The sequence below is a fragment of the Channa argus genome, chromosome 24 (assembly GCF_033026475.1).
Source record: "Channa argus isolate prfri chromosome 24, Channa argus male v1.0, whole genome shotgun sequence".
NCBI classification, from domain to species: Eukaryota; Metazoa; Chordata; class Actinopteri; order Anabantiformes; family Channidae; genus Channa; species Channa argus.
The window spans coordinates 9,666,214-9,688,805 of NC_090220.1; the positions used below are offsets into that span (position 1 = coordinate 9,666,214).

The 22,592-nt window shown below is 37.3% G+C and overlaps 1 protein-coding gene across 29 annotated transcripts in view; it reads right to left on the minus strand.

The window, feature by feature from the left end:
• Positions 1-22,592, minus strand: part of dlg2 (discs, large homolog 2 (Drosophila)) — a 232,740-nt gene that overhangs the window by 87,006 nt on the left and 123,142 nt on the right. For 15 of the 29 annotated variants that reach the window (XR_010912255.1, XM_067494164.1, XM_067494163.1 and 12 more), the window contains 2 exons: positions 20,989-21,153; positions 17,293-17,352 (listed from right to left, as the gene is read on the minus strand). Coding sequence is in view for 28 of the 29 variants with exons in the window: in XM_067494164.1 (XP_067350265.1) it covers positions 17,293-17,352; positions 20,989-21,153 (225 nt within the window). In the remaining variant the exon portion in view is untranslated. Of the gene's footprint in view, positions 1-420; positions 627-17,292; positions 17,353-20,988; positions 21,154-22,592 lie in introns of those variants that run through there. The other 14 variants (XM_067494162.1, XM_067494154.1, XM_067494173.1 and 11 more) reach the window with 5 other exon arrangements.

Here is a 22,592-nt window from a genome sequence, read left to right on the forward strand (position 1 = left end):
GGTGAATGTGATAGAGTGAGCTTCTGAGTTCCCTTGTGCACAGTCATAATATGACATTTGGTTCTTCATGCGGCAGGCTGTATGCTTAACTGCTCATCCTCACAAATGAGACAGAAAGGACACTAAGTCAACTAATTTACCTCCAAAGTCAAATCACAATAGTGTCATAAAAACACTATTAATCAACAGGTGAAAAGAAGTAGCTCCTGTCTGAATAATTACATAAAACACACTTGACTGTAAAAAAAAACAAAAAAAAAACCCAGCTTTCAATAGAATGACTACATAAAAAGAATGTGTTGGTGTTTGAAGACAACCTCAGCAGACTGTCTGTCATAAAGATCCTTCATGAAACCGTATTCTTTACTTGCTTTGTCAAAACAAGGTAAATCAGTAAAATGCACACAGAGGTAAACCTACCTTATCTTTCAGCATTTTAGCTTTCCTGCTGTTCTGTACAAGTCGTCTCCCTAGCTTCTTGGCATACCAAATAGAGGCGAACATAGCGACAGGTGAAATAATGATATTCTCCAGTCTGTGGCGACAGCCCAAATGACTCTAGTTGCTGCCCATCTGGACTGCCTGGTAATTGTTAGGGGATTGTAGCATACAGTAGAGAGTAAAAAAGGAGAGCAAGGGAGGGAGAAAAGATGGGGGGATGATGGGGAAGGGAAGCATCTGCACAGCAAAGTCAGGTCTCTGTCAGTCACAAAAGCAAGAAAAGGGAGGGAGTAAGAGAGGGACAAAGGATGAGAGAGGTTAAAGAAGAGAAAGGGAGGAGGGACCAATGCTTTCCACGTGGAAACAGCATCTTCAGCACCAATTGAAATCTGCTAAGAGGTTTTTGGCAGCTCCCGGCTTCCAGAGGTGGGGGTGGAAGGGAGTGCGTGATGCTCTGCTCTCACTATACCTACACCAGCAGCACTAACCATCCTAAAGCCAACCACAGAAAGCAGAAAAACAACAGTAAGATGAGCATCAAATTGTTAATACAAATGATGTTTTAATAATAATTTATTTTGGTTATAATCTTATAATGTAGATTTTCCTCATAACCAGATTTTCCTATTGGACAGTGGTCTCCTTATCAGTTTTCACTGACTGCATTTACAAGCATTTCAGTAAGCAGAGGACTCAGAGAAATCAGCGTTCTCGAGTAATCGGGGAACAACATTTACGAGCACCTAAGGAACCTGGTTAATGGAAATCCACATATACATGCAGCAGAAGAGTAATCTGATTTACTTTAACAGTATAGTGACAGAAAATGCGGAAAATTATTGTATTATTTTATAATTATTATCTTTTTGTGTGTCTACTAAGTAGACACACTATTAGAGAGGTGCTGCCCTTTAAAGACGGCTGTTTGTACAAAGTTCGCATAAGAAATTGACCAACATATTATCATGGGACAATGCTTAGCTGCTGTATTGAACATAACACTAAATCCTAGTATTTAAACACAGACAAATTTGCCAGGAGAAGGTTGGAGTGGGTGGATAGATCAACAAAGCACAGTAGATAGATAGACCCCCACAGTAAAGTTCAATTCTGTTGTGAAATATCAGTTTGTTGCTTTTTTTAAAAGAAGTCACATGAAATTAATTGTTAGACGTTTAGGAGTCAGAGAGGCCAGATTGAGGTGGTTTGGACATGTTCAGAGAAGAAATTGTGAATATATCTGTAGAAGGATGCTGAGGTTGGAGCTGCCAGGCAGGAGGTCTAGAGGAAGACCAAAGAGGAGATTTATGGATGTAGTGAGGGAGGACATGAAGTTAGTTGGTGTGAGAGAAGAGGATGCAGAGGATAGAGTTAGATGGAGGCACATGATTTGCTGTGGTGACTCCTGAAAGGGAACAGCCCAAAGGAAAAGAAGAAGACAGTCTGTTATGTGGCAAATCAGTACCTTTACCCTGATGTCTTTGTGCCTAACCCTAATCAAACCATGATGTTTGCATAGCTTTAATACCATATTTTTTAATGTTTAGTATGAACTTTCATTCAAAATGAGTGCATGTTCATGCGGGTGGTAAGGCTTGAAGACTTGTTGTTACCAACCTGCGATAGACTGGCAACATGTCCAGGGTTTACCCCTCCCCTATTCTAATGATAATAATAACTTGTTTCAGCAACCTTGCAACCTAACAGGCTATGAAGTTAAGATATTGGACAGGTGGATAGATGTTCACAGTATGACTGCTGGCTACTGTGATGAAAATTGATAAAATTAAGAATTGGGAAAATTCTGCATATTCATTGATGCCATCTAGTGCCAGATTTATAACTGACACAATTGCGGACTTACCACAACTGCCAGGTTTTATAGTTTAGGGCTGCCATTGAAAGCACAAATGAAGGATAAAGGAACTGTGTGGATCAAGTTCTTTCCTACTTGTCCTCACAGCAACATTTCACTTTGTGATAGAGTGAAAGTGGGTTATGCACATGACTTTACTTATTTTTTTTTTCTCCCTTTCCCCATTAGTGAACAGGAGACTACTACTCATCATCATTGTTATGTTCTTTTATTCACTGACAGAGTAGAAATTTTTGGTAATTGTGGTGAAGGTTTGCAGTCAAATTGTCTTTGTCACAGTAGGTGTTACTTAAATGAAAATTGTTTAACTTCACTATCTAGAATCTTCAGCAACACTAGACACGAGGAGCAAACACAGATCTTGTGCAACATGTGTTTTTTCATTCACCATCATGAGCCATGTGTAATTTTACTGCAATATAGTAAAGTTAGTCTGCATACATACACACACTGATGCGTAACTTACAACTCTAAATCAAGCTTAAGGGTTTGAGGTTAGATAAACTGACTACAGACAAAAATATGCTGTCTAACCTACAGTACACACAGTAGAGTAGAAGCATGGTAAGCAGAGTTAAAGATGTGTTGTCCTATGTACCACTGTGATCTATCATCTAAGATGCATTTTATTTGGCTTTAATTCAAACTCTAATAATCAATTGGCTGACTTTCTTTGAATTCTGATAATTCTGCAACACATCCATGGGAAAGGCCTGTTCCTCCCACATTAGAGTCAGTGTGTTTATAGTGTATTCTGCACCATCCTACTATAATAACATGGCTGCTCTGCTATCACTAAAGAGGAGGACTGCAGGCTAATTGCCACAAAAGATGACACCATACAGCTGAACAATGATCAACTACATGGTGGGGAGGATGACGTGGCTGTGTAATTCTCTCTTCTAATAACCTCAAATCTGGTTTATCATGTCCTGGTTTGTCCTGTTTTTTGTTTTTTTTTTACAATTAATGCAGATGGATCAGAAGTTTACATATATTTTAAATACCCGTCCCAGTACAATTACTATAGAGTATTATTACTATAAATAATAGAATAATAAACTGAAACTCAAGCAAAAAATAAAAAGGAAAATGGTGGTTGTTGGCAACCCAGCTTTTGTCTATGGCAGCAGTTATTTATCCTCTAACCCAATAAGAGCAATTCTCAGTACATTGTGATTTTTAAACTGTAAGTGGATATGAGAGTATTCAAACTTTTGTTACTGAGAGAATCAACTGTACTAGATTAACAAACATACCTGAAGTGATAATAATGTGCTCATCTAGATGTCACAGTGTCTTTCAGGTATCAAGTATCTCTGCCCTGCTTGCTTCCCAACCCACTGCTGATTACCTGCATCAGGTGTGCTCAATCAATCAGAAGCTGGGACATTCAATTCACTTTGGCTTCCCCCTGCTCCACCTCATCTAAGATGGTATGTTCTGACTTCTGATTGGCTGAACACATTTGATCCAGGTAATCAGCTGTAGCTCAGTTGGTAAAGGCAGTCTACCACGGACCACAGGGTCAGTGGAAATATACAGATGGTCTGATAATTAGGATTTCCTAATTCCTTATACAGATAAGGAAATCCAGGTTTTTTTTTACATGACAGCTAAGAAATTACTTGAAGTAAATCTACCTTTTAGAGTGTCCCAGTAAAGGCCCAGACCATAACCGAATCGAGATATCGTGGAATGACATCAAGACAAGCTGTGCTAGGAAGAATGTTCAAAAGTGTTGTGCAGGTCTAATATGCAGCCACCAGAAGCTTGTTTGAGCTGGTACCAAAGGAGGTGAACTTGATCCAAGGCTCAGCATGAAGGAACAGACCCATGAGACTTGAATCTGAATGATGGCAAACTTTCAGGCTTATCAGAATTGATTTCAATAAAATTAGTGGAAAATATTACCTAGTTCAGTGGATATTGTTATAACATCTCATCTTCTATACAATTCAGATATGTACTCTTATACCATGTGCTCCCCCCAAAAAAATGGATATTGTGAATAAATGGTAAATTATAGTTTAAATAACACAATGCAAAAACCTGCCATGACATCTCCAAAAAACGGTTTAAAATATAAATCTAAAGAAAATCAAAACTCTTAAACTCTTAAAACTAAAGTAAAATTGAAACAAATTCAAACTCTAAAAAACCTTAACTAAATGACAATTTGAATAATAATAAAATAAAAACAACATTTGAATAAGACTCAACTTTTTACATAAAAAAAGGTACCACCCTGTGGTAAAGAAAATATTTTTTTTGCCTTGCAAATGATCATTTGATTAATGGTAATTTCAGACTTCAGTGCACATGTGGGCTGAGCTAAGGGCAGCTTTTCAATCAGCAGATTGTTCTAATTATTAAAAGGTTTAATGGGGTTGATACCTTTACAACCTGCTGTGGATAGGTTGTTATATTTGACATTTACCCAGAAAAGCTGAATCTTTTAGGCAACATTGGTGATTACATTTCTTGTGCTTCACTGATTATTTGTGTTTACTCTCAAAACTTAGCTGATACTGTTATACATGTCACTGAAGTCAAATAAGTAAAGAAAACAGGCCTAGTTTGACAGTTTGCCTTTAAGGTTCTGCCAAAATTAAATGTTGTTTATAAAGAGTATCAGTAATTTCAAAGTATATTTTTCATCAGTTTAGGGAGTGTTTTTTATAGCATTTCTTTTATATACTTTCAACTTTAAATAAACATAATAAATATGAGTTTAATATTACATATTTCTGAAACAAATGTATCAGTCTGTACATCACTACAGGCAACATAATATGATGGGATCACAGAGTTTCTAAAGGAACATTTATACTGTATTCTTTTTCGTCCCTTCTGGTTCAGCATTCTGTGCTAGCAAGAGCTTGACATGTAAAGGTTGCTTAGTCCAGGGTGGCTGGCACCCCTGAATGTGGAGGACTGTGAAAGGCTGTCAGACAGGGCTGGAAGAGGCCATGGCCATCTGGAGCGAAGGATTCTGGAGTACCCAGAGTCACACTCCAGTTGTGTTCATATACAACTTTCTGCTTGGTCTGTACATGTGTAAATTAGTTTGTGTGTAAGGGATAAAGGTCTGTGTGGCAGGAAGGAGAACTCAGCAGGAATGAAGCCAATCTCATCAAACCGCCACTGACCTTGTAAATAAGGTCAGCCATCTCCATTCTCTTATTCTGGAAAAACATATGCAGGAGGTTGATATTTCCAAGGACCATACTTTGGGGAACATTGGGACTAGAGAGTTTATGCTATGAGGAAAACATACTGACATATGGCATGTTATATATTATCTGGATTTTCACTCTCTATTCATTAAAAGCAACAAAAAAAAGATAAAAAAGCAGCAGTGAGAAGTACCTGCAATGGCTGCTATTTATTAAGTAATTTTTAATAACAGTGTGTTAGGTGGAAAATATCTACACCTCTATATGAAAAAGGCGGGTTTTGGGTACTTTGTGTCTAAAGGGGCATTTTTTAATTTTCTTGTATATGTACTTTGTAATTATATTAAAGCGAATAGTTGCAAAGGTAGTCAGATATAAACACTAGTATTGCTGAGTTCTTTTGACTTTAAGACTCTCAGAAGTGTTTAATACATGTCAATTTGTAAGAGTTTCTTATTTTTTACTTTCCCAAAGTATACAGTATGTCAGCGCTATAATATGCATAATATTATGAGCTGCTCACCAATAATCTAACATTCTAACTCTTTATCTGAGAAAGATACTTCAAACTGAGTGGCAGAGGTTGGTATAGACACCAACGGAGTATGAGTTGTAAAGCTTAGTTCCCTAAAATAATAGAAGAAACGACCACAAGATTGAGTCTCTAAACATAGACATACTGATTGATACGTCTATGAAATCACATTTCTATATGACAGTAATTCTGGCATAATTGAATTGGCAGGGAGAGTTGCAGCACTGAACCAAGTGCTCCAAATGTATTTGGGCTGAATCAACAGATGCCATGGATACAAGAATATGTCCAAGTCACTGTATTACTGAAGTACAGTTACTGTAAAGCCATCATTAACAAAAAGAAGAAATGTGACCCATGTGTAAATCTGCCTACAGCATGCTGTGCTCAAAGATGGAGTTGATGTGCAACAAAGTAACCAGTGAGGGAGGCGTCCAAAACACCGACACCAAAATGTAGCTTTTTGGTGAAGCTTATAAACTAAATACTGCACAGTATCACAAACACACGATCCCACCATACTATAGGTGTTGGTGATCTGACAATCTTATATTATATTAATCTTAAAATACATACAATCTCAAATTTTAGGTCAATCGTACAGAATTGTTTTTTTATGTCATCCTTTCCCTGTAAACAAACATCAGGATAACTATCAAACTATTCCATTCTAAAAAGCATTTGTAACACCAGTCAATTCCAATTCTGTCATCAAATTTTGTGTACAAAATGTGCAAATGTGTGCAAATTGCAAACCATTTAGAATATACATTACACAAGGGGTCTGGCCTAGGGTTTTTCAAGTGTACAACAGAACAAAATCTGCCGTGAAACACCACCGAGTCAGGAGGCAGCACCACAGACCTATTTCAGCACGTGAAACAGCACCTCAGCAGCTGTACGATGTCTAGTAAACAGTATTTTAGAGTGGTTTGAAACTCTGGATGCACAAACAGTGCTTCAGCTAAAATGACCTTCCAGAAGCATATGTAAGAATTGAGATAGAGCTAAAAAATGAGAATGATCCTCTCCTGTTGACCACATAAAATAGAATATTGCCAATGCATTGTTTGTCCAGCTGGTTTCTAAAAGAACAGGGTCAGATATGCATCACCACTGATAACAGATCAAAGTTATCACAGCTGTGGACCTGAATCAATAGACCAGGCTTCAGTGTTCTGGCCATAGGCTGCACTTTACAATTGGTAAGTGTAGGTCTCCCTCTATATATCTCTGTCTGTGTGTGTTTAGTTGTGTTTGCTTGTGGTCTTCAGAGTAGTTTTTTTTTCCTTTTGCCTTTTTGATTGTACTGTTTGAAAGGACTTTGAAATGCCATGTTTGTGTTAATTGACATTAATATAAGTGTCACATAAAGACACATTCTTTCAATAATTTTTAGGGGAAATAGAGCTTGTGAATGTTAAAAAAATGTTTTGGTGCATCAGACCAATTGAAACTTGAGCTCTGACAGTGTTAGCTCCATAAAATCACTCACATTACACAGCTTCCTCTTTTTTGCCATGTTGAGCATCACTGTTGCCATTTAAAATGTCAACAGGTCACATTAGCTGTCATTACCATTAAAGCAGTTACAGGCCAAACTAAAATTGTTGTTATTGTGCTTTCACTCTCTGCAAGTCAGGGGAATACCATACTTCAACCAAGGACCAGTACGTATATCTAAGGCTGATGTGATCCTGGCTTAATGATACACTTAAGCAGTTAGATTTTGATGCAGATGTGCTAAACGATAAAATCATAAGAAGAAAAATCATATTTAGGTATCCATTCTGAGAAACTACCAAAGAGATGTCAGAGACTCTAAAGCACAAGCCTCCTTTCCCAAACCCTTTTAAAGCCTACACTAATTGCTCTACCAGTAAGCTCAAAGAGAACAAGAATTATTCTTAAGCTTCCTGCATTCACCCATTTCCTGTGCCTATTGTTCCCAAGCGCCAACAGTCAGGAGGTTCAAGATGAATATGTATTTCACTGTTCTGGCAAACACCATACTCCCCCCCCTTTAGCCCTTTAAATTATTCTTGAGCATTTATTAAAGTACAATTTTTTTGTCAGTTTTTAGTTTGGGTGCACTACAAACCATCCTTTTCCCATTGGAGGTGGTTCGTACTGTTTATAGGCTCTGTACTTTAAAAGGAATATGTTGTCAGGTTTGCAGCCCCGCTGGAAAGACAAAAGATTTATGACCAATCTGAACTGTCATCATAAAATACAAAACAAACAAAAACGACTATGAAACTATCAAGGCCACACAAAACAAACACTTAATGGAAAATGTTAAGGCTGAATGGAGCAGAGGTGAACCTTTCTGTCCTGTGCATTTTTACATGTAATTTTGCAACTCTTTGTTGTCTTCTAATGTCACACACTGACTAATACACTTTATTCTTTTATATGTTAACCACTATTTTATTACAAAAGTTTGGTTTCTTCACCTTCCTCTTTTGTCCTGATTTGTTTCACCTGTTCCGCTTTCCTTTTATACCCAGCTTTCCCCACTGTTCTCTGTCAGTTCGCTTGTATTCTGTACTCGTTGTATTCTGCTCACGCTCCTGGATCTTCCCCGTTTGGACACTCGCCTCCCTGCTCTGCCTGTTGCCCATTTTTGGACTCTTGTCAAGTTTTGGTCTGTGGTTTAGTTATCTCTTCTGTTACATTGTAGCCTTAGTTTACCATCCACCTGTCTGTTTATATCCTGCTCCCTGTTTTAATTACTCTTGTGTTTTTTCCCTCTGCCTTACATTTAGTTTGAGTATTATTTATCCTTGTCTTACTTTTCCTGTTTAATCTTGTTCATTTGTCCCTGTTAATTGACCTCTTTACCTGTGTTTTATATTAGTTACGTTTTTGTCTAGTCCCTGGGTGCACCCTACACTGGTTCTGTCCAGTCTGTGTCCTGGCTGTCTTGTGCGGGTGCACCCTGTTGGTTTAGTTTGTGTTTCGGCTGAGGTTCCCCTTGTTTGAATTTCATTTAGTTCCCTGCTCCCCTGGCACAGTCAAAACGTAAGTTGTCCTCCCCTTTTGGGTGTTTGTTACTTTGGGATGTAGTTTGATTACCTTTTGTTCTCTTAGTCTGTCTGTAAGTTATTTACCCTCCTTGTGGAGTGAGTTTAGTTGTGTTCAGCCCTCCAAATACCCCTTTTCTTTATACCTCTTCTTGTCGTCTCCTTAATTGGGTCCTTGCACTTAACTTGCTCAACCGTAACATCTAGTGCTTGGTTTCACTGTTAAATGCCTTAAGATGACCCTGTCATTTTATGTAATGTAATAACAATTTAATTGAAAACTAAATTTTATCCAAACTCCTGCAGTTTGAACAAAAAGCAGGAAGTCTCTGATCAAAGTGCTTTAGGTGTGTAGAATTTATTACAATGCATCAGCATTTTAGTAAGTTATTACAAAAAACCCAGTGTCAGAGCTGTAGGAGTCTCTTCTATCCCTCTAACTATTCTTATTTAATAATTTTTGTTTATAGGTGCCTTTCTCAACACTCAATGTTGCCTAAAGCCTGTTTCAGACATTAACTCTAGAGAATGTCAGGAGGATCAAGTCCTGACATATGTTTCTTCTGAAGTTTCCTTTTCAAACATGTCGCCAACATCCAGACATAGTCTGTGTGAGATCTGTTCTCACTTGCGAAGACATACTCCACGTAATTGGCAAGGGATGGTGCTTGGGCACTTAAGCAGAGGGGAGAACATGACGCAAAAGCAAAGCTGTGGAAGTGACAGTGTTTTGCTTTGTAATCTTGTAGTATACAAAAGAATTTCATTCTGTTCCTTTGAATTTGCCCTGTTTCATGCCAGTCGCAGGAAATGGACATCATCAACATGCCCACTCACTCATAGTGAATTCTCCTCTACTTACAAATGCGCTCAGTTGGAGATAATCTGGACTTAGCACTAGGGAGCTGGCTGGGTAAAATCCGACAACAGACTTGGGGGTTTGCATTCACACATACACTCACCTCAGGGAAAGTCTGGAAAATGTCTGAATTCCAGTGCATGTCTGAAAGGGGTTTTACAGGCACCAGATGAAGCAACAAACAGATTAGCCATAGTAGTATAATATAAGAAAACAAACAAACGTAAGGAGCTTGAGGGTGTATATGACTGAAGGAGGTCTGACAGGTTTTGGGGGTTGCAAGGTTATAGAGGGCTTTGAATGTGAGAAGTAAAAATTATAGCTAATAGTTAATGCAGAAATGCACTGGGAGCCAATAGAGTTGTCTGAGGATGGAGTAACATGATCTGTGAAGGGGGTTCGAGTGAGAATTTGGGCAGCTGAGTTCTGAACCAATTTAAGTTTATGCAGGAATTTGTGATGCAAACCAAATGAGACAATAATCTATATGGAATGTAAGCATGGATGAGAGTGGCTGTATTGTGGGGAGTGAGAGATGGTTGATATTCTGAAGATGGAAGTATGCAATTTGTGCTATATTTCTGATATGGGCAGAAAATGAGAGGGTACAGTTCAGGATGACACCCAGACTCTTAACCTGAGAGGAGGGTGGGCTGGTGGAATAGTCAGCTTATACCGAGAAACTATTGGTTTTTGAGAGGATGGATTTCAGAAAAAATTCTGTTGACTCTAAATTGCCCGTAGTGTGAATGTTTGTGACTCTGTCCGTGTATGTCTCTCTGTGTTTGCCCTAACATAGACTGGGGACCTATCCAGGGTGGATCTTGCCTCTTGCCCTGTGACACCTAGGATAGGGTCCAGCCCCCCAGGACCCTAACAGTTACAGATAACGGATGGATGGATATTTACATACTGCCACAGCTGTAGCTTTCATTGAGATAACAAAGGCCTCGGCTTCATTAACTTTTGCCTTAAGCATTTATTTTTTTTTTTTAGTTTATAAAAGATGCCACATACTTTATCTCCCCATAAAGATGTTCACCTGTCTGTATTACAGTTCATCAGTAATATCTCAATGTTGGAACAGATAATATAAGTATATGTATGTTATCAGACATCCTTCAACATAATGATAACTGTTCCTACTAAGGGGAACATTTTCAATTCAAGATTAAATATAAGTATTACATGAGAAAAGTAATGAAAATGGTATCAGGGCAAATAATAAACTGTATTGTGTCAGTCCTATTCAATAATTCTTATACTATGTGTGACTCCAGTGACAATACTGTATATACAGAGTTTATAAATCATGATTCAGACTTCATGCATGCTGGATGGACAAACTACTTATATAGAATTAAGAGCTCTTCTGGCTGTCAATTTAGAACAACCTCATTTTTTTAGGTTGAGGTATTTCACAGTTCAACATTTGTTTAAGTGGCTGCAGTCAAAATTTGCACCAGTTATCAGTGCACCCCCCCCCCCCCCCCCCCCCCCCCACACACACACACACACACACACTATAAATTTGGGGGAGGAAAGCTACATTTTTGGACAGTGAATATTTATTAAGGACATTATTGAGATCAACTATTTAGAGGCCATACCTCACTGCCCAAACAAAAAGCAGTGTATTTGAAGTATTGAATTAATAGAAAGGGTCAGAACACCTCCAACATATCCCACATGATGCTTAGACACAGCCTCCAGCTACAGTCAGGCTCTGTTTCATGATTTGAGAAGGTACAACAGCACTCTGTAAGTACTAAGGGCTGTTTCTGTCTAATGGCTTTTCCATTTCCTTTTCCTCTACTTGACCTCTTTCAAATGCTGTCCTCTTTCTCTAAAATGTTCTCTTATAACAACATTAAATTAACTGCTCAATACATGTCTTATTTTGAGTATTTTCACCACCTTTGATTCATATTGATATTCATCTCACAAATTTTCTATCCAAGAAAAAACTTTTAGAGGAAAATGTCTTAAGTGTAAAAAATTGACCTCCCACAATAAACACACTAAGAGCAAATCAATCACGGAGGATGCCATATTGCATCTTTGTGTAGACAGTAAGTGGGGTTATTTGCAATGCATCTATATGTATGTTCAATCTATGTATGATGGGAACTTTTTGTACAGACCATCAGGTCAGTCACAGTCCGCATGGCAGAGACCCTGTGTAATGATCTTTACCCTACAAGCAGAAAACGATACGAGAAGGCCGTTCACGACACCTACTGATGCTCATGAGGCATAAACCAATTAAACATCTACTCTGTATCACTAGTATTACAAAACATGCCGTTGTTTTCAATTATCTTCCTTTAACATTTAATATAGGTAAATAGTAAAACCACAAAGAGATAAGGATGTGCATTTTCTTGGTGTTCGCCACTGAATGCTATATACAATTGTGCCATATTATGTGGTCCACAATGTATTGTTATTATTCCTTCTCATGACAAAAATGTCAGTATCACGGTATGTAATGTAATCACAATATAATAGCATGATGCTTATGTGCCAGATTTCGACAGACCAAGAGATAAGACATGATGCTAATCTAAACTGCTGGCAAGGAGGAACTGAATTGAGTAAAAAAAAAAAACTACTTAATTGGTGGCCTTTGTTTCATTACTGATTATTTTAAGGTTTTTGTTGTTAAATACTGATTGTGTTTGCCTAGCTCTAAATACTATATGCTGGAAAAGATATATTCAAAGCATATCAAAAATGCATGTACCTCAATATATGTTTTCTTGTCTTTGAGATGCAGCAGCTTACATACTTTAAAACATGTCAATTAGACATGAACAAAAAAATATACACTTTAAGTCTCTTAAAAGAGCTGCTTATTTTTATAAGACAGAAGCAGAAGGATATTTTTCTTTCTGCTCCTAAAAAAAAGAAATTGACTCCTTTCAGATTAATGCTCAGCATGCCTGACCCTAAAGCTAGAGTAGTGTGTCCTCGTTGTTCCACTGCTCCTATATTGCACAGTCTGGCACAATGGGCCTGAATGGGCAGGGCAGTGGGCTCAAGGCAAACATTTGAATTAAGGTTAGAGTCTTTTTGTCATGTGGTACAGTCTTTTGTACAAACTGGAATTAAGGAAAGGAAAAAGGCTTTTCTAAAGCTGCAACATTTACTGCAGCACTTTCACTATGAATGATTTTATATCACAAGCAAGAAATTATTCCTTAAAGAAGCAGCAGAAATAAAACACAATGCCCTCATTTAAATGTCATTAACAGTGTCTTCCAAAAGAGTTCATGCCCTATTATTTTAGGAACACTTTGTTAAATATTTTGATGACAAACTGAAAACATGCTTTCTTGACATTTTTGGCAACGTAATAAATAACTAATGCCAAAATGTTTTCATTGCAGTGGCAAGAATTACAGTACAAGTGGAAGAAATTACTCAGTCATGTTTAAATTAGTCTGGAGCCTAGAGTTACAGTAAAAGGCTTACAGGACATATTCATTATCTAAATGAATCCTCTTTTCAACCCACCATATGAATACTAAAACAACAAGGAATTGCCTCTACTGGCATTTGTCAATCAGCACAGACGAATAAAATAATTCAGTTTTAGGACTGTCGAGATTAAATGTGAGTTCATTTGTTATTTTGGGGACAGTTGGGATCTACTGTCCCCACCGATATCATAACTGATGTAGATAATGGATGGATGAACGATTTTACTCTGACATTATAAGTTATTGAGATTGATGGAGATTGTAGATGTGTTAAAATGTCAATGTCATCAATTTACAATGAAACCTACAACACAATAATTGCAAAGATTAAAGGGGTTTGGATTTTTTCTAAAGCAACTGCACATATTCTCTCAGAACTGAAATCCTATAAGATGATGTGAAACAACCTACTGACAGCAATAAATTTAGAGTGATGGAAGAGTGGCCTTATTGGAACATCCTGTCCCTGTCATATTCACCCAGTTGGAAGGTCACTAGGCAGTTATCAGTTTGTTTCACCCTTGACAACAATAGATTCACCACCTGCAGTCTTCGTTTTCACCCTGATATGATATGGGGCGACTGTGACGCAGGAAGGTATAGTGGTCATCCACCAATCCCGCAGTTGTCGGCTTAATCCCCGGCTGCCCAGCTTACGTGTTGAAGTGTCCTTGAGCAAGTTGCTCCCAGTGAGTGTTGGCCAGCTGCATAGCAGCTCCCCCATCGATGTGTGAGTGTGTGTGTGATTGTGAGTGTGAACAGGTGAATAAGAAGCAGTGTGAAGCGCTTTGAGTGCAAATAGGTAGAAAACCGCTATATAATTGCAGGACATTTACCATTTTCAGCTGGGAGGAAATAAATGTCCTGTCATTAGCAGCAAACCTCACTGTCATTATAATCCATCTTATTTTTGCTCCACTACAAAAGTATAACCTCAAGATGAATGAATTGAGTAGTACCTCTTTAAACCAACCACATTTACTTAAAGCAGTCTGCAGGAAAGAAATGAAGCTAAATGCACAGATGCAGCGTGTTTTCAACATGTGGTCAGGTGGCACATTAAGTGCTATGTGGTGTTTTCAACCTGGTCTTGGATTTATATGAACTAATAATGCACTACTTGTCCTGAACCCATACTGCAGTGATAAACATCTTGCACTGGTCTTGAAAGATGCTGAAAAGTTGACTTGCCTTGTTTAGTCAAAAGCTGCCCTAAAAGGTAGATGTGGGTAAATGGTCCTTTGCTTTCCAAACTATAAACAAAATACCAACAGGAAATGCATTGGTGCAGTGTTTGACTGAACACTTTTTGTATCCTCACGGTTACAAAGTTGGCAGCATTGTTGTTATCCAAGACCCCACTTACCGACAAAGCTAATCTAATAGTTTTCACAAGGCAATCAGGGCCTCCCATTGTGTGGATAAGAAGAGAGAGAAGGAATAATGATAACAAGACATGGATCAAACAACAATTTTTTCTGCATGGGATGAAAGTTTGTACTAAGAAAGAGAACAGTAGATTCCACCTCTGCTTGCCACACAAACCAGTGGTTAGTGCGGCAGTCTCCATTAAACTACTTTTTATTACTTACAATCTTCACCCTGCCTGATTGACAAAAAAGCAATTGCAGACCAAAAGTGCATGTGTTTTTACAAAATGATATCGCCATGGAAAGAGGCTAGCAATGAATACTTGTAAATAATGCAGCAGTTAGAATCAATGCTGTCCTCCCTAAGTCACACTCCAATCTATGGTGCTTGATTTGGAGAGCAAGGGAGTGGTTAAACTTCCTCTGGTCATTGATAAACAATAATTCGTGTCACCCTGTTGCCTTTACAATTACACCAGCAGTCTTAAAGCAATTTTTCACTCAAAAGACCCACGGCTGACCACAGAATTCATAGTCCTTGGCCTGTTCATGACTCCCCTACACTTATCTTTCTCACTTTGATATTCCCATACTCACATAAAAAATTGAGTCAGGTTATCTACACAATAAGAGAAGCTACTATACCCAGCAGGAAATTATACCCAGACTAAGTGAATACTCATCTGATACAGCAGTATGGCAGAGTAGAAGTAAAACTACAAACAGTTGGGTGCAAACGTTTGCAACTCCCTAGTTTGAAATGGCAAACAGAGTAAAACAAATGTGTTTTCTTTCAGCAAAACAATCTTTAAAGCACATTAGGCCAGTTCCCTCATCAGAAATTATTATTTCAATTTTTTCTTTATTTATGAAGAAGGGTCCAAACATTGCAAGATAATTTAAGTATTTTACTATTATTTTTTTATACACTCAGTGACCATTTTCTCTTTTATTTTCTTAGTTAAATAGTATTTTAAACAATTTCCATACAGACACGAAAACCAGCCATGAATTGTCTCTACTCGTGGGTAATGTCTGTCAGTCTCCAGCCTGAATTAGCATCTTCATCTGTGTGTGGTAGACTTATATAATCAGAGTGCTTTAGAAAATGATGCTGACTCTTGATATTTGAGCCAACCTTTCCTAAAATCTTTTTTGACCACTTTAACTTTAAATAATGTCAGAGTAGAGCAGCATGTCAGATGGATGTGTTTTTAATTGCTTGTTAAGGTTCAGGTTGGAAAATGACACACAATACACAACTGAGATTCCCCATGAGTAATGGAAATTCATTGATGATTTTAGTGTCTGTATGGGCAATGATGAAAATACAAATAATTTAGAAATAAACCTTTAACACACAAGGAAGTGTGCTATTACACCTAGTAATCAGTGATGTAAAAATGTATCAGATGGAAAGTATCGATTGCCTTGCTTTGGACTTGAGAGGAGTGAATTATACGAATGGCACAATGCTAAATTATCTACATACTTAAACAAGTGCAAAAGGACAAGTCAGTCAGCACATCTTCAATCATCTGGGGGTTTCTGACCTTTGTAAACATGCACATATTTAGTTTCTTAACAAATACTTTGATGAAAACCAATGCCTCTGCATTTTAATAGGCCTCATTTTCAAAGTTAGTGACCAGCCCTTAGATTTCTGAAAAGGCACCAGATTTATTATGTACAGTAGGCCCTGCACTTATTTTAAACTTACACCTTAACCAAATGATGTTTTGTGAAATATGTTTAGTAAAGAATCAGCAGAGGTGATAGACACAGTACCTATTAGGCTACAATATTATGGTGGGATTTCCCTATTTTAATTCAAGAGCATCATTTTCAATTGTAGACCATACAACGCAGAATATAAAACAGCAGCCTTAAGCTTCTCCTAAATGTTCACTCATTGTAGATACACAGGATAATGCTAATGCTGAGCCCAGTACCATACATGCATTCACGTGGGTATAGGGCAAAATATGAATCATTAAAGTATACTCTCAAATTGAAAAATATGCTCTTGAATTAACATAGGAATATCGCCCCATACAATATAACATTGCCTTGATATTAGGGTCTAAATATTTTAGTGTTTTTATGCTTAATTATTTAGGTTTAGCTTCAATCACAATGGTAGGTTTGAAATACACAACTTGGATACTGTGAACTCCTAACACATGAATATTAATGAGGACAAATTAACACCAGATCACAGTAACACAACAAGCATATGGGATTTGCTGGCAAGCAAATGGATCACAAGTACACATGGGTTTATATGAACCAAGTGTGAGTGTAACAAAAAAAGGCCAGTGGCTGCTTCTTCAGGCAGTGGATTGAAGACAACACCAAAACAAAGTCCATGCAGCAGCTAGAAGATATCAACCATCTGGGTAAAAGCACCCAGAAACAAGGGAATAGTTTTCAATAAAACCAGAAAATGCAGAGGTCTGAGATTTCCCAGAGATCAAGCAAAATAAACAAAATATTCAAATAAAATAAAATAAAAACTTGCCATGTAGTTTGCTGTGGCCACACTCGGGTATGCAAGATCAAAACGGGTAACCAGTGCAGGCTGCAGGTAAGAAACGAAAGACAAGTTCACTAGCCAGTATACTTGAGTGGACAGCGAGAGAGGGAGAGAGAGAGAGAGAGGGGAGTCTAATCCATCAGGATAAAAATGCATTAGTGATGGTTGCCCAGTCATATGTTGAGTTTAAAGACAAAGAAAAAATATTCAATGGGGTTAAGATTAGATAAGGATGAGGGAGTAGACCACTCTGCTTTCTGCATGTCTGTCAATGAGGAAGAGCCTCCTACCCGGGAGAAAATACACATAAATACTGCACATGTGCTCACTACAGAGAGAATGCTTTAGATACAGAGTTCTAGAGCAAACAAAATATATTTGTAACAATTTGAACATTAGGTTGGCAATGGTTTTGTGGAAGTTAAGCTCTGTAACTACTGTTTGTCGTATAAACCATGATTAAATTCACTTTGAGACATTCCTATGGACATCATCAGTGAGACGCTGCCATGTCTCCACCAAGGGCTGGGCCACAATAATTATTTAAATAAATACTAAAACAAACAAACAAACAACTAACAAGTACATGTTTGCATCTCAACTCTGCTTCTCAATTACAGCCAGTGCTGACTGCTGCATCTACTGGTTAAAATGACAAACATGGCTGGCAACATATCTTATCAGCTGTCACTAATTGACATATTCATTGTGTGGGTAACTTGATGGTTAAAGTGTCTCTGTAGTTGGTGTCCGTATGGAGCTAAAGACTTGTTTGTGATAGAAGATGCTTAACTTTGTAACACTACTGTACAACTGCATGTAAAGTGACAATGATAGTTCATAACTCTATAGGATCCATTCATGCCCATTTCATAATTTTTATTCTGTCACAGTTTTCTTTCATATCTATCATTTAGGCCTATACATTTATTTACTTATGGACTTATGGGGTGTGGCTCAGGAGGTAGAGCAGTCATCCAACACTCCCAGGGTTGTTGGTTCAATTTCTGGCTCCCCCTCACATGTTGACATTCCCTCGAGGAATTCCCCACCAAATTAATTGATTGTTGGCCAGCTGCAAATCAGCTCCCCCATCAGTGTGTTTTGGGAGTGTGAATGGGTGTGTGAGAAGCAGAATAAAGTGCTTTGAGTACCAACAGGTAGAAAAGTGTTATATAAGTGCAGACCGTTTACCATTTATTTACTGTATATTAATATACTTTAATGATCCCCATGGGAAATAGTTGTTGGAGGGCTGCACATACCTGATGGCAGTAATTCTGGGGGTTCATTCTCTTGTTCAACAGCACATCCACATGTGACCAGAAGGTCCAGGGGCCACAGCTACTCCTTTACCCAGTTAATGTTTAACCACTAACTACAAAATTTGGATCAATTAGCTTCTGAAAATTAAACCCTGCCAGATTTAGTAACATACACTAAATCAGAAATACAGATACATATTTAATGAACATGTACTGTGGGTAAATTAAAGTACTCTTAAAAAGTGAAATTCAGACTCTGTATACTGTATGTTAATGTTAAAGGACTCAGATCTGGGTCAAATATACTTGATCGGGACATCCCTATTTAATGGGGACTACTCACTGTAATATACATAGTATGTATCCTTGAAACATGTTTTCTTTTATGTTATTATGGTATTCAATGTTTATATCAGTATTTATTGATACTGTAATAATTAAAACGAAACAATAGTATAGTGTAGTAATATCTTTGGCCATATCACCCAGCCCAACATCCACTGGGTTATTAACTATACTTCATAGCAAGATGTTACATTAGATATTCACAAATCGGCTTTTTTCCATCACAGTCCCACTTTACAGTTGGTATGAAAAATAATCAACCCCCTTAGAAGTTTTCACCTCTTAGTTTTTTACAACATTGACTCATTGTAAATTTAATTGGGCCTTTTTTGGACAAAAAAAGACTTGTTAATGTCAAAGAGAAAACAAAGATTTTTACAAAGTAATCTTAATTGAAAATATAAAGGGGAAAAGAAGTGATTGCATAAAGCTTCACCTACAACTTACTAGAAATGATCACTTAAGCATTATCACTCGATTGGTTTCCACAGTCACACAATTAGGTAGAGATCATCTGAGTGTAGTGAATGCATTTAAAAGATGGCAGTAAAAATACACATGTCTGAAAGGTTTGGTGAAACAGTATCCTGGCCAAAATCTACACCATGAAGAGATAAAGAACTGGAAAAAAGAATGGAGAAAAAAGCAAAAGTCAGAGGGTGGATAAAATACAATTTCTTGTCATTAAATAGAAGTACAGTAAATTAAATACTGAGAAGTGAAAGGAATATGGCATGGGCATAAATTTGCTTAGAGCACCGACTGCAATGACCATGCCAGAAAGAGAATTATGAGGGAGGCCCCAAGGAGTGATACACTGCACTTTTTTAAGTGGGGGGGATTGGAAGCAGCTGTACTGTGGTACTGTGATGGAAAACAGCAGACTTGTGAATGTCTAATGTGACCTCTTGTCATAAAGTATAGTTATTATTCCAGTGGAGGCAGGACTGGGTGATATGGACAAAAATATTACTACACCCTTCTATTGTTTTATGGTGATTATTACAGTATCAATAAATACTGATATAAACAATAAACACCATAATAACATAAAAGAAAACATGTTTCAAGGATACATACTATATATATTACAGTGAGTAGTCCCCATTAAAAACCTAGTGTAAAGTGATATCTTGTACCATGATGTAAACCAGTAGACTTATCAATCAGTGCACTTGTGCATCAACAGAAACATTGCACATGCTAAGCTAAACTGTGAGATCGTAATGATGGAGAGTTACAGTTACAGCATTTAAAGACAAGCCCCTCCAAGGTTTATACTGAATCAAAGTCAAGGCAAAGCATCCAATTAAAAGACTCCAATCTCATTAATCATACAGTGGTTTAATTCATGACAATACCAATGACCTGTACCAACCATATATGTCAGTACATGTGATGGAAATTAATGTGCAATGTACACGAAGAAATGTTTATATATAAATGTTGATTTTTGTTTTTACCTTTTCTATTTAAATTTTTTTATGTAGATCCATCCACCTTGCACAAAATGGGCAGCCTATAAAGTTCCTTTTCAGAAACAACAAAACATTTATCTCAGACACTGCCCCCAATAAAATGAAGACCCATTCCAGTTCCAAAGCTGCCCTCTACTGGTTTAAATATAACCTCACAACTTTCCAACATACTATCTGCCAACTGAACTGGCTCTTAAACAAAAACTGCATTAATGACCTAAGGCTTTTCACTTGCTTAAAATAAATTCATAGAAATAATAAAGGAAGGATGTAAATATGGCATTTTATCATTTTCTCATTTGTTTAGAGACAGAAACTACAAACTGATCCAAATTACCCCACCACTGGTTTGGAGGTTCAGAAAAGTGCAAAAATGAAAAGAAAATAGTAATAAAGAAGGGTAAAAACTAAGAATATTTCATATCACTTACTGTTCCATAAAAATGGTTTCAATTAATTCATATTCAACTATAATTGCTCCACAACTGATATTACTGTGTTTTACCGGTTTGCTACAGAGACCAATGGAGTAGGGCAAAGCACGGCATAAAGGTTAGAGGGTCATGATTTGTGAGATACGTTAAGGTGCTGACCTTAAGAGGAGAGATGTGGGAGTGGGACACGTAGCCATGCACATTCTCAATCTCAGAGAGGTTCTTCTCAGACACGTGTACAAGCTCGGGGGCGCGCACCTCATTGGTGAGGCGTGGGAATCCATGGTCAAGAGGAGGTGAGTCATCTTCTTGGTAGTGGTACTGCTGAGAGCGGGGGGGGGGGGCAATGACAGAGGAAAATGGACAAAGAGAGAGTCAAAAAGTAAGTCTACTATAACTGTTTTGTCCAATTATTATACAAAACTACATTCACATTACAATTTGTAAAGGTTGGTGATATTGATGAGGAATGCTTATACACCATCAACTGGTAGTTTAATTATAAAAAATATTAAATAGTTTTTTTTTAATTAAATAGGAGTACAAATTTTACTTGGTGTAAAAGTAATAAAATACTTTTACACGATTTCACCAATTTTGAGCTTGCAACATGGCTTTAGTTTAGGCTGTCAATATACAACAATGCTTTAAAACGTTTCTCTCACTTTCCTTTTTTAAAATATTTCTCTTCTTCTGGCTAAAAAATGCCTCTAACAACATCACTCGGAGGAGTTTTACATCATTAGGAGTTCAGATAATATCATCTGGTAGAATTCCAGAATAGCAGGTTGACCAAGATTACAACTCATTAGTGTAAGCAATGAGATGACATAATCTAAACTCAAAGTTCCTCAAAGTGATGTGGTCTGGAGGCATTTTTCAGCAGAAGATGAGAGACATTTTAATTTAAGTTTAAAAGCATTATTGTACACCCTAAACTTAATCCATGGGGAGCAAGTTGAAAATTGGTGAAGTTGCCCCTTAAATACATGATCTGATGTGATACTTGTATTGGAGTATGTTGTATTTTGCACATACTGTATAACATTTTATTGCATTTGGGCCTGTGAACTGCACAATCAGAGAGGCCTTGCTGACCCATATCCTGCATGATATTATGAGGACCACCAGTGTTATTGTTGGGGCTGATCAGTGTACTGTACATTCTAATTTTGAAAAGAATGCAGTTAATTAAATTGATGAAAGAGAAAGTAAAATTATTAGACATTGGCAATATACCGAGCCAGTCAGAGAAACACCAGATACATAAAGCTGTTACAGTTTTAACTGAAACTGAATTTGCTGCACGTACAGAATTTATGTACAGAATTAAATTCAGAATTGACTTCTTCATTATAGAAGTGTCTTAGACATAGAATATAAACAAACCCTATTTTCAGAAAAGTTGGAACAAGAGAATCCAAAAACAAGTAAAATGAGAATCCAATAATTTTCAAATTATTTTAGATAGTAAATATTACAAAGATAACATATTACATACAAAGATAACATTTCTCTGTTAAAACAGAGAAATGTGACTTTCTTTTAAATATATTCACTAATTTTCAGTTTGATGCCAGCACACAGTTTTAAAGAAGTCGGCACAGGGACATGTTTACTACCATGTCACATAATCTGTCCTTTTATTAAAACTGTAATTGTTAGAAAATGAGAAGCCCCCTGCCATTATTCTTCGTATGTGGCTTAACTGATCCAAGATCAAATGAGTGACGCTAAATGTCCTAATCATGGATCAGGTTATC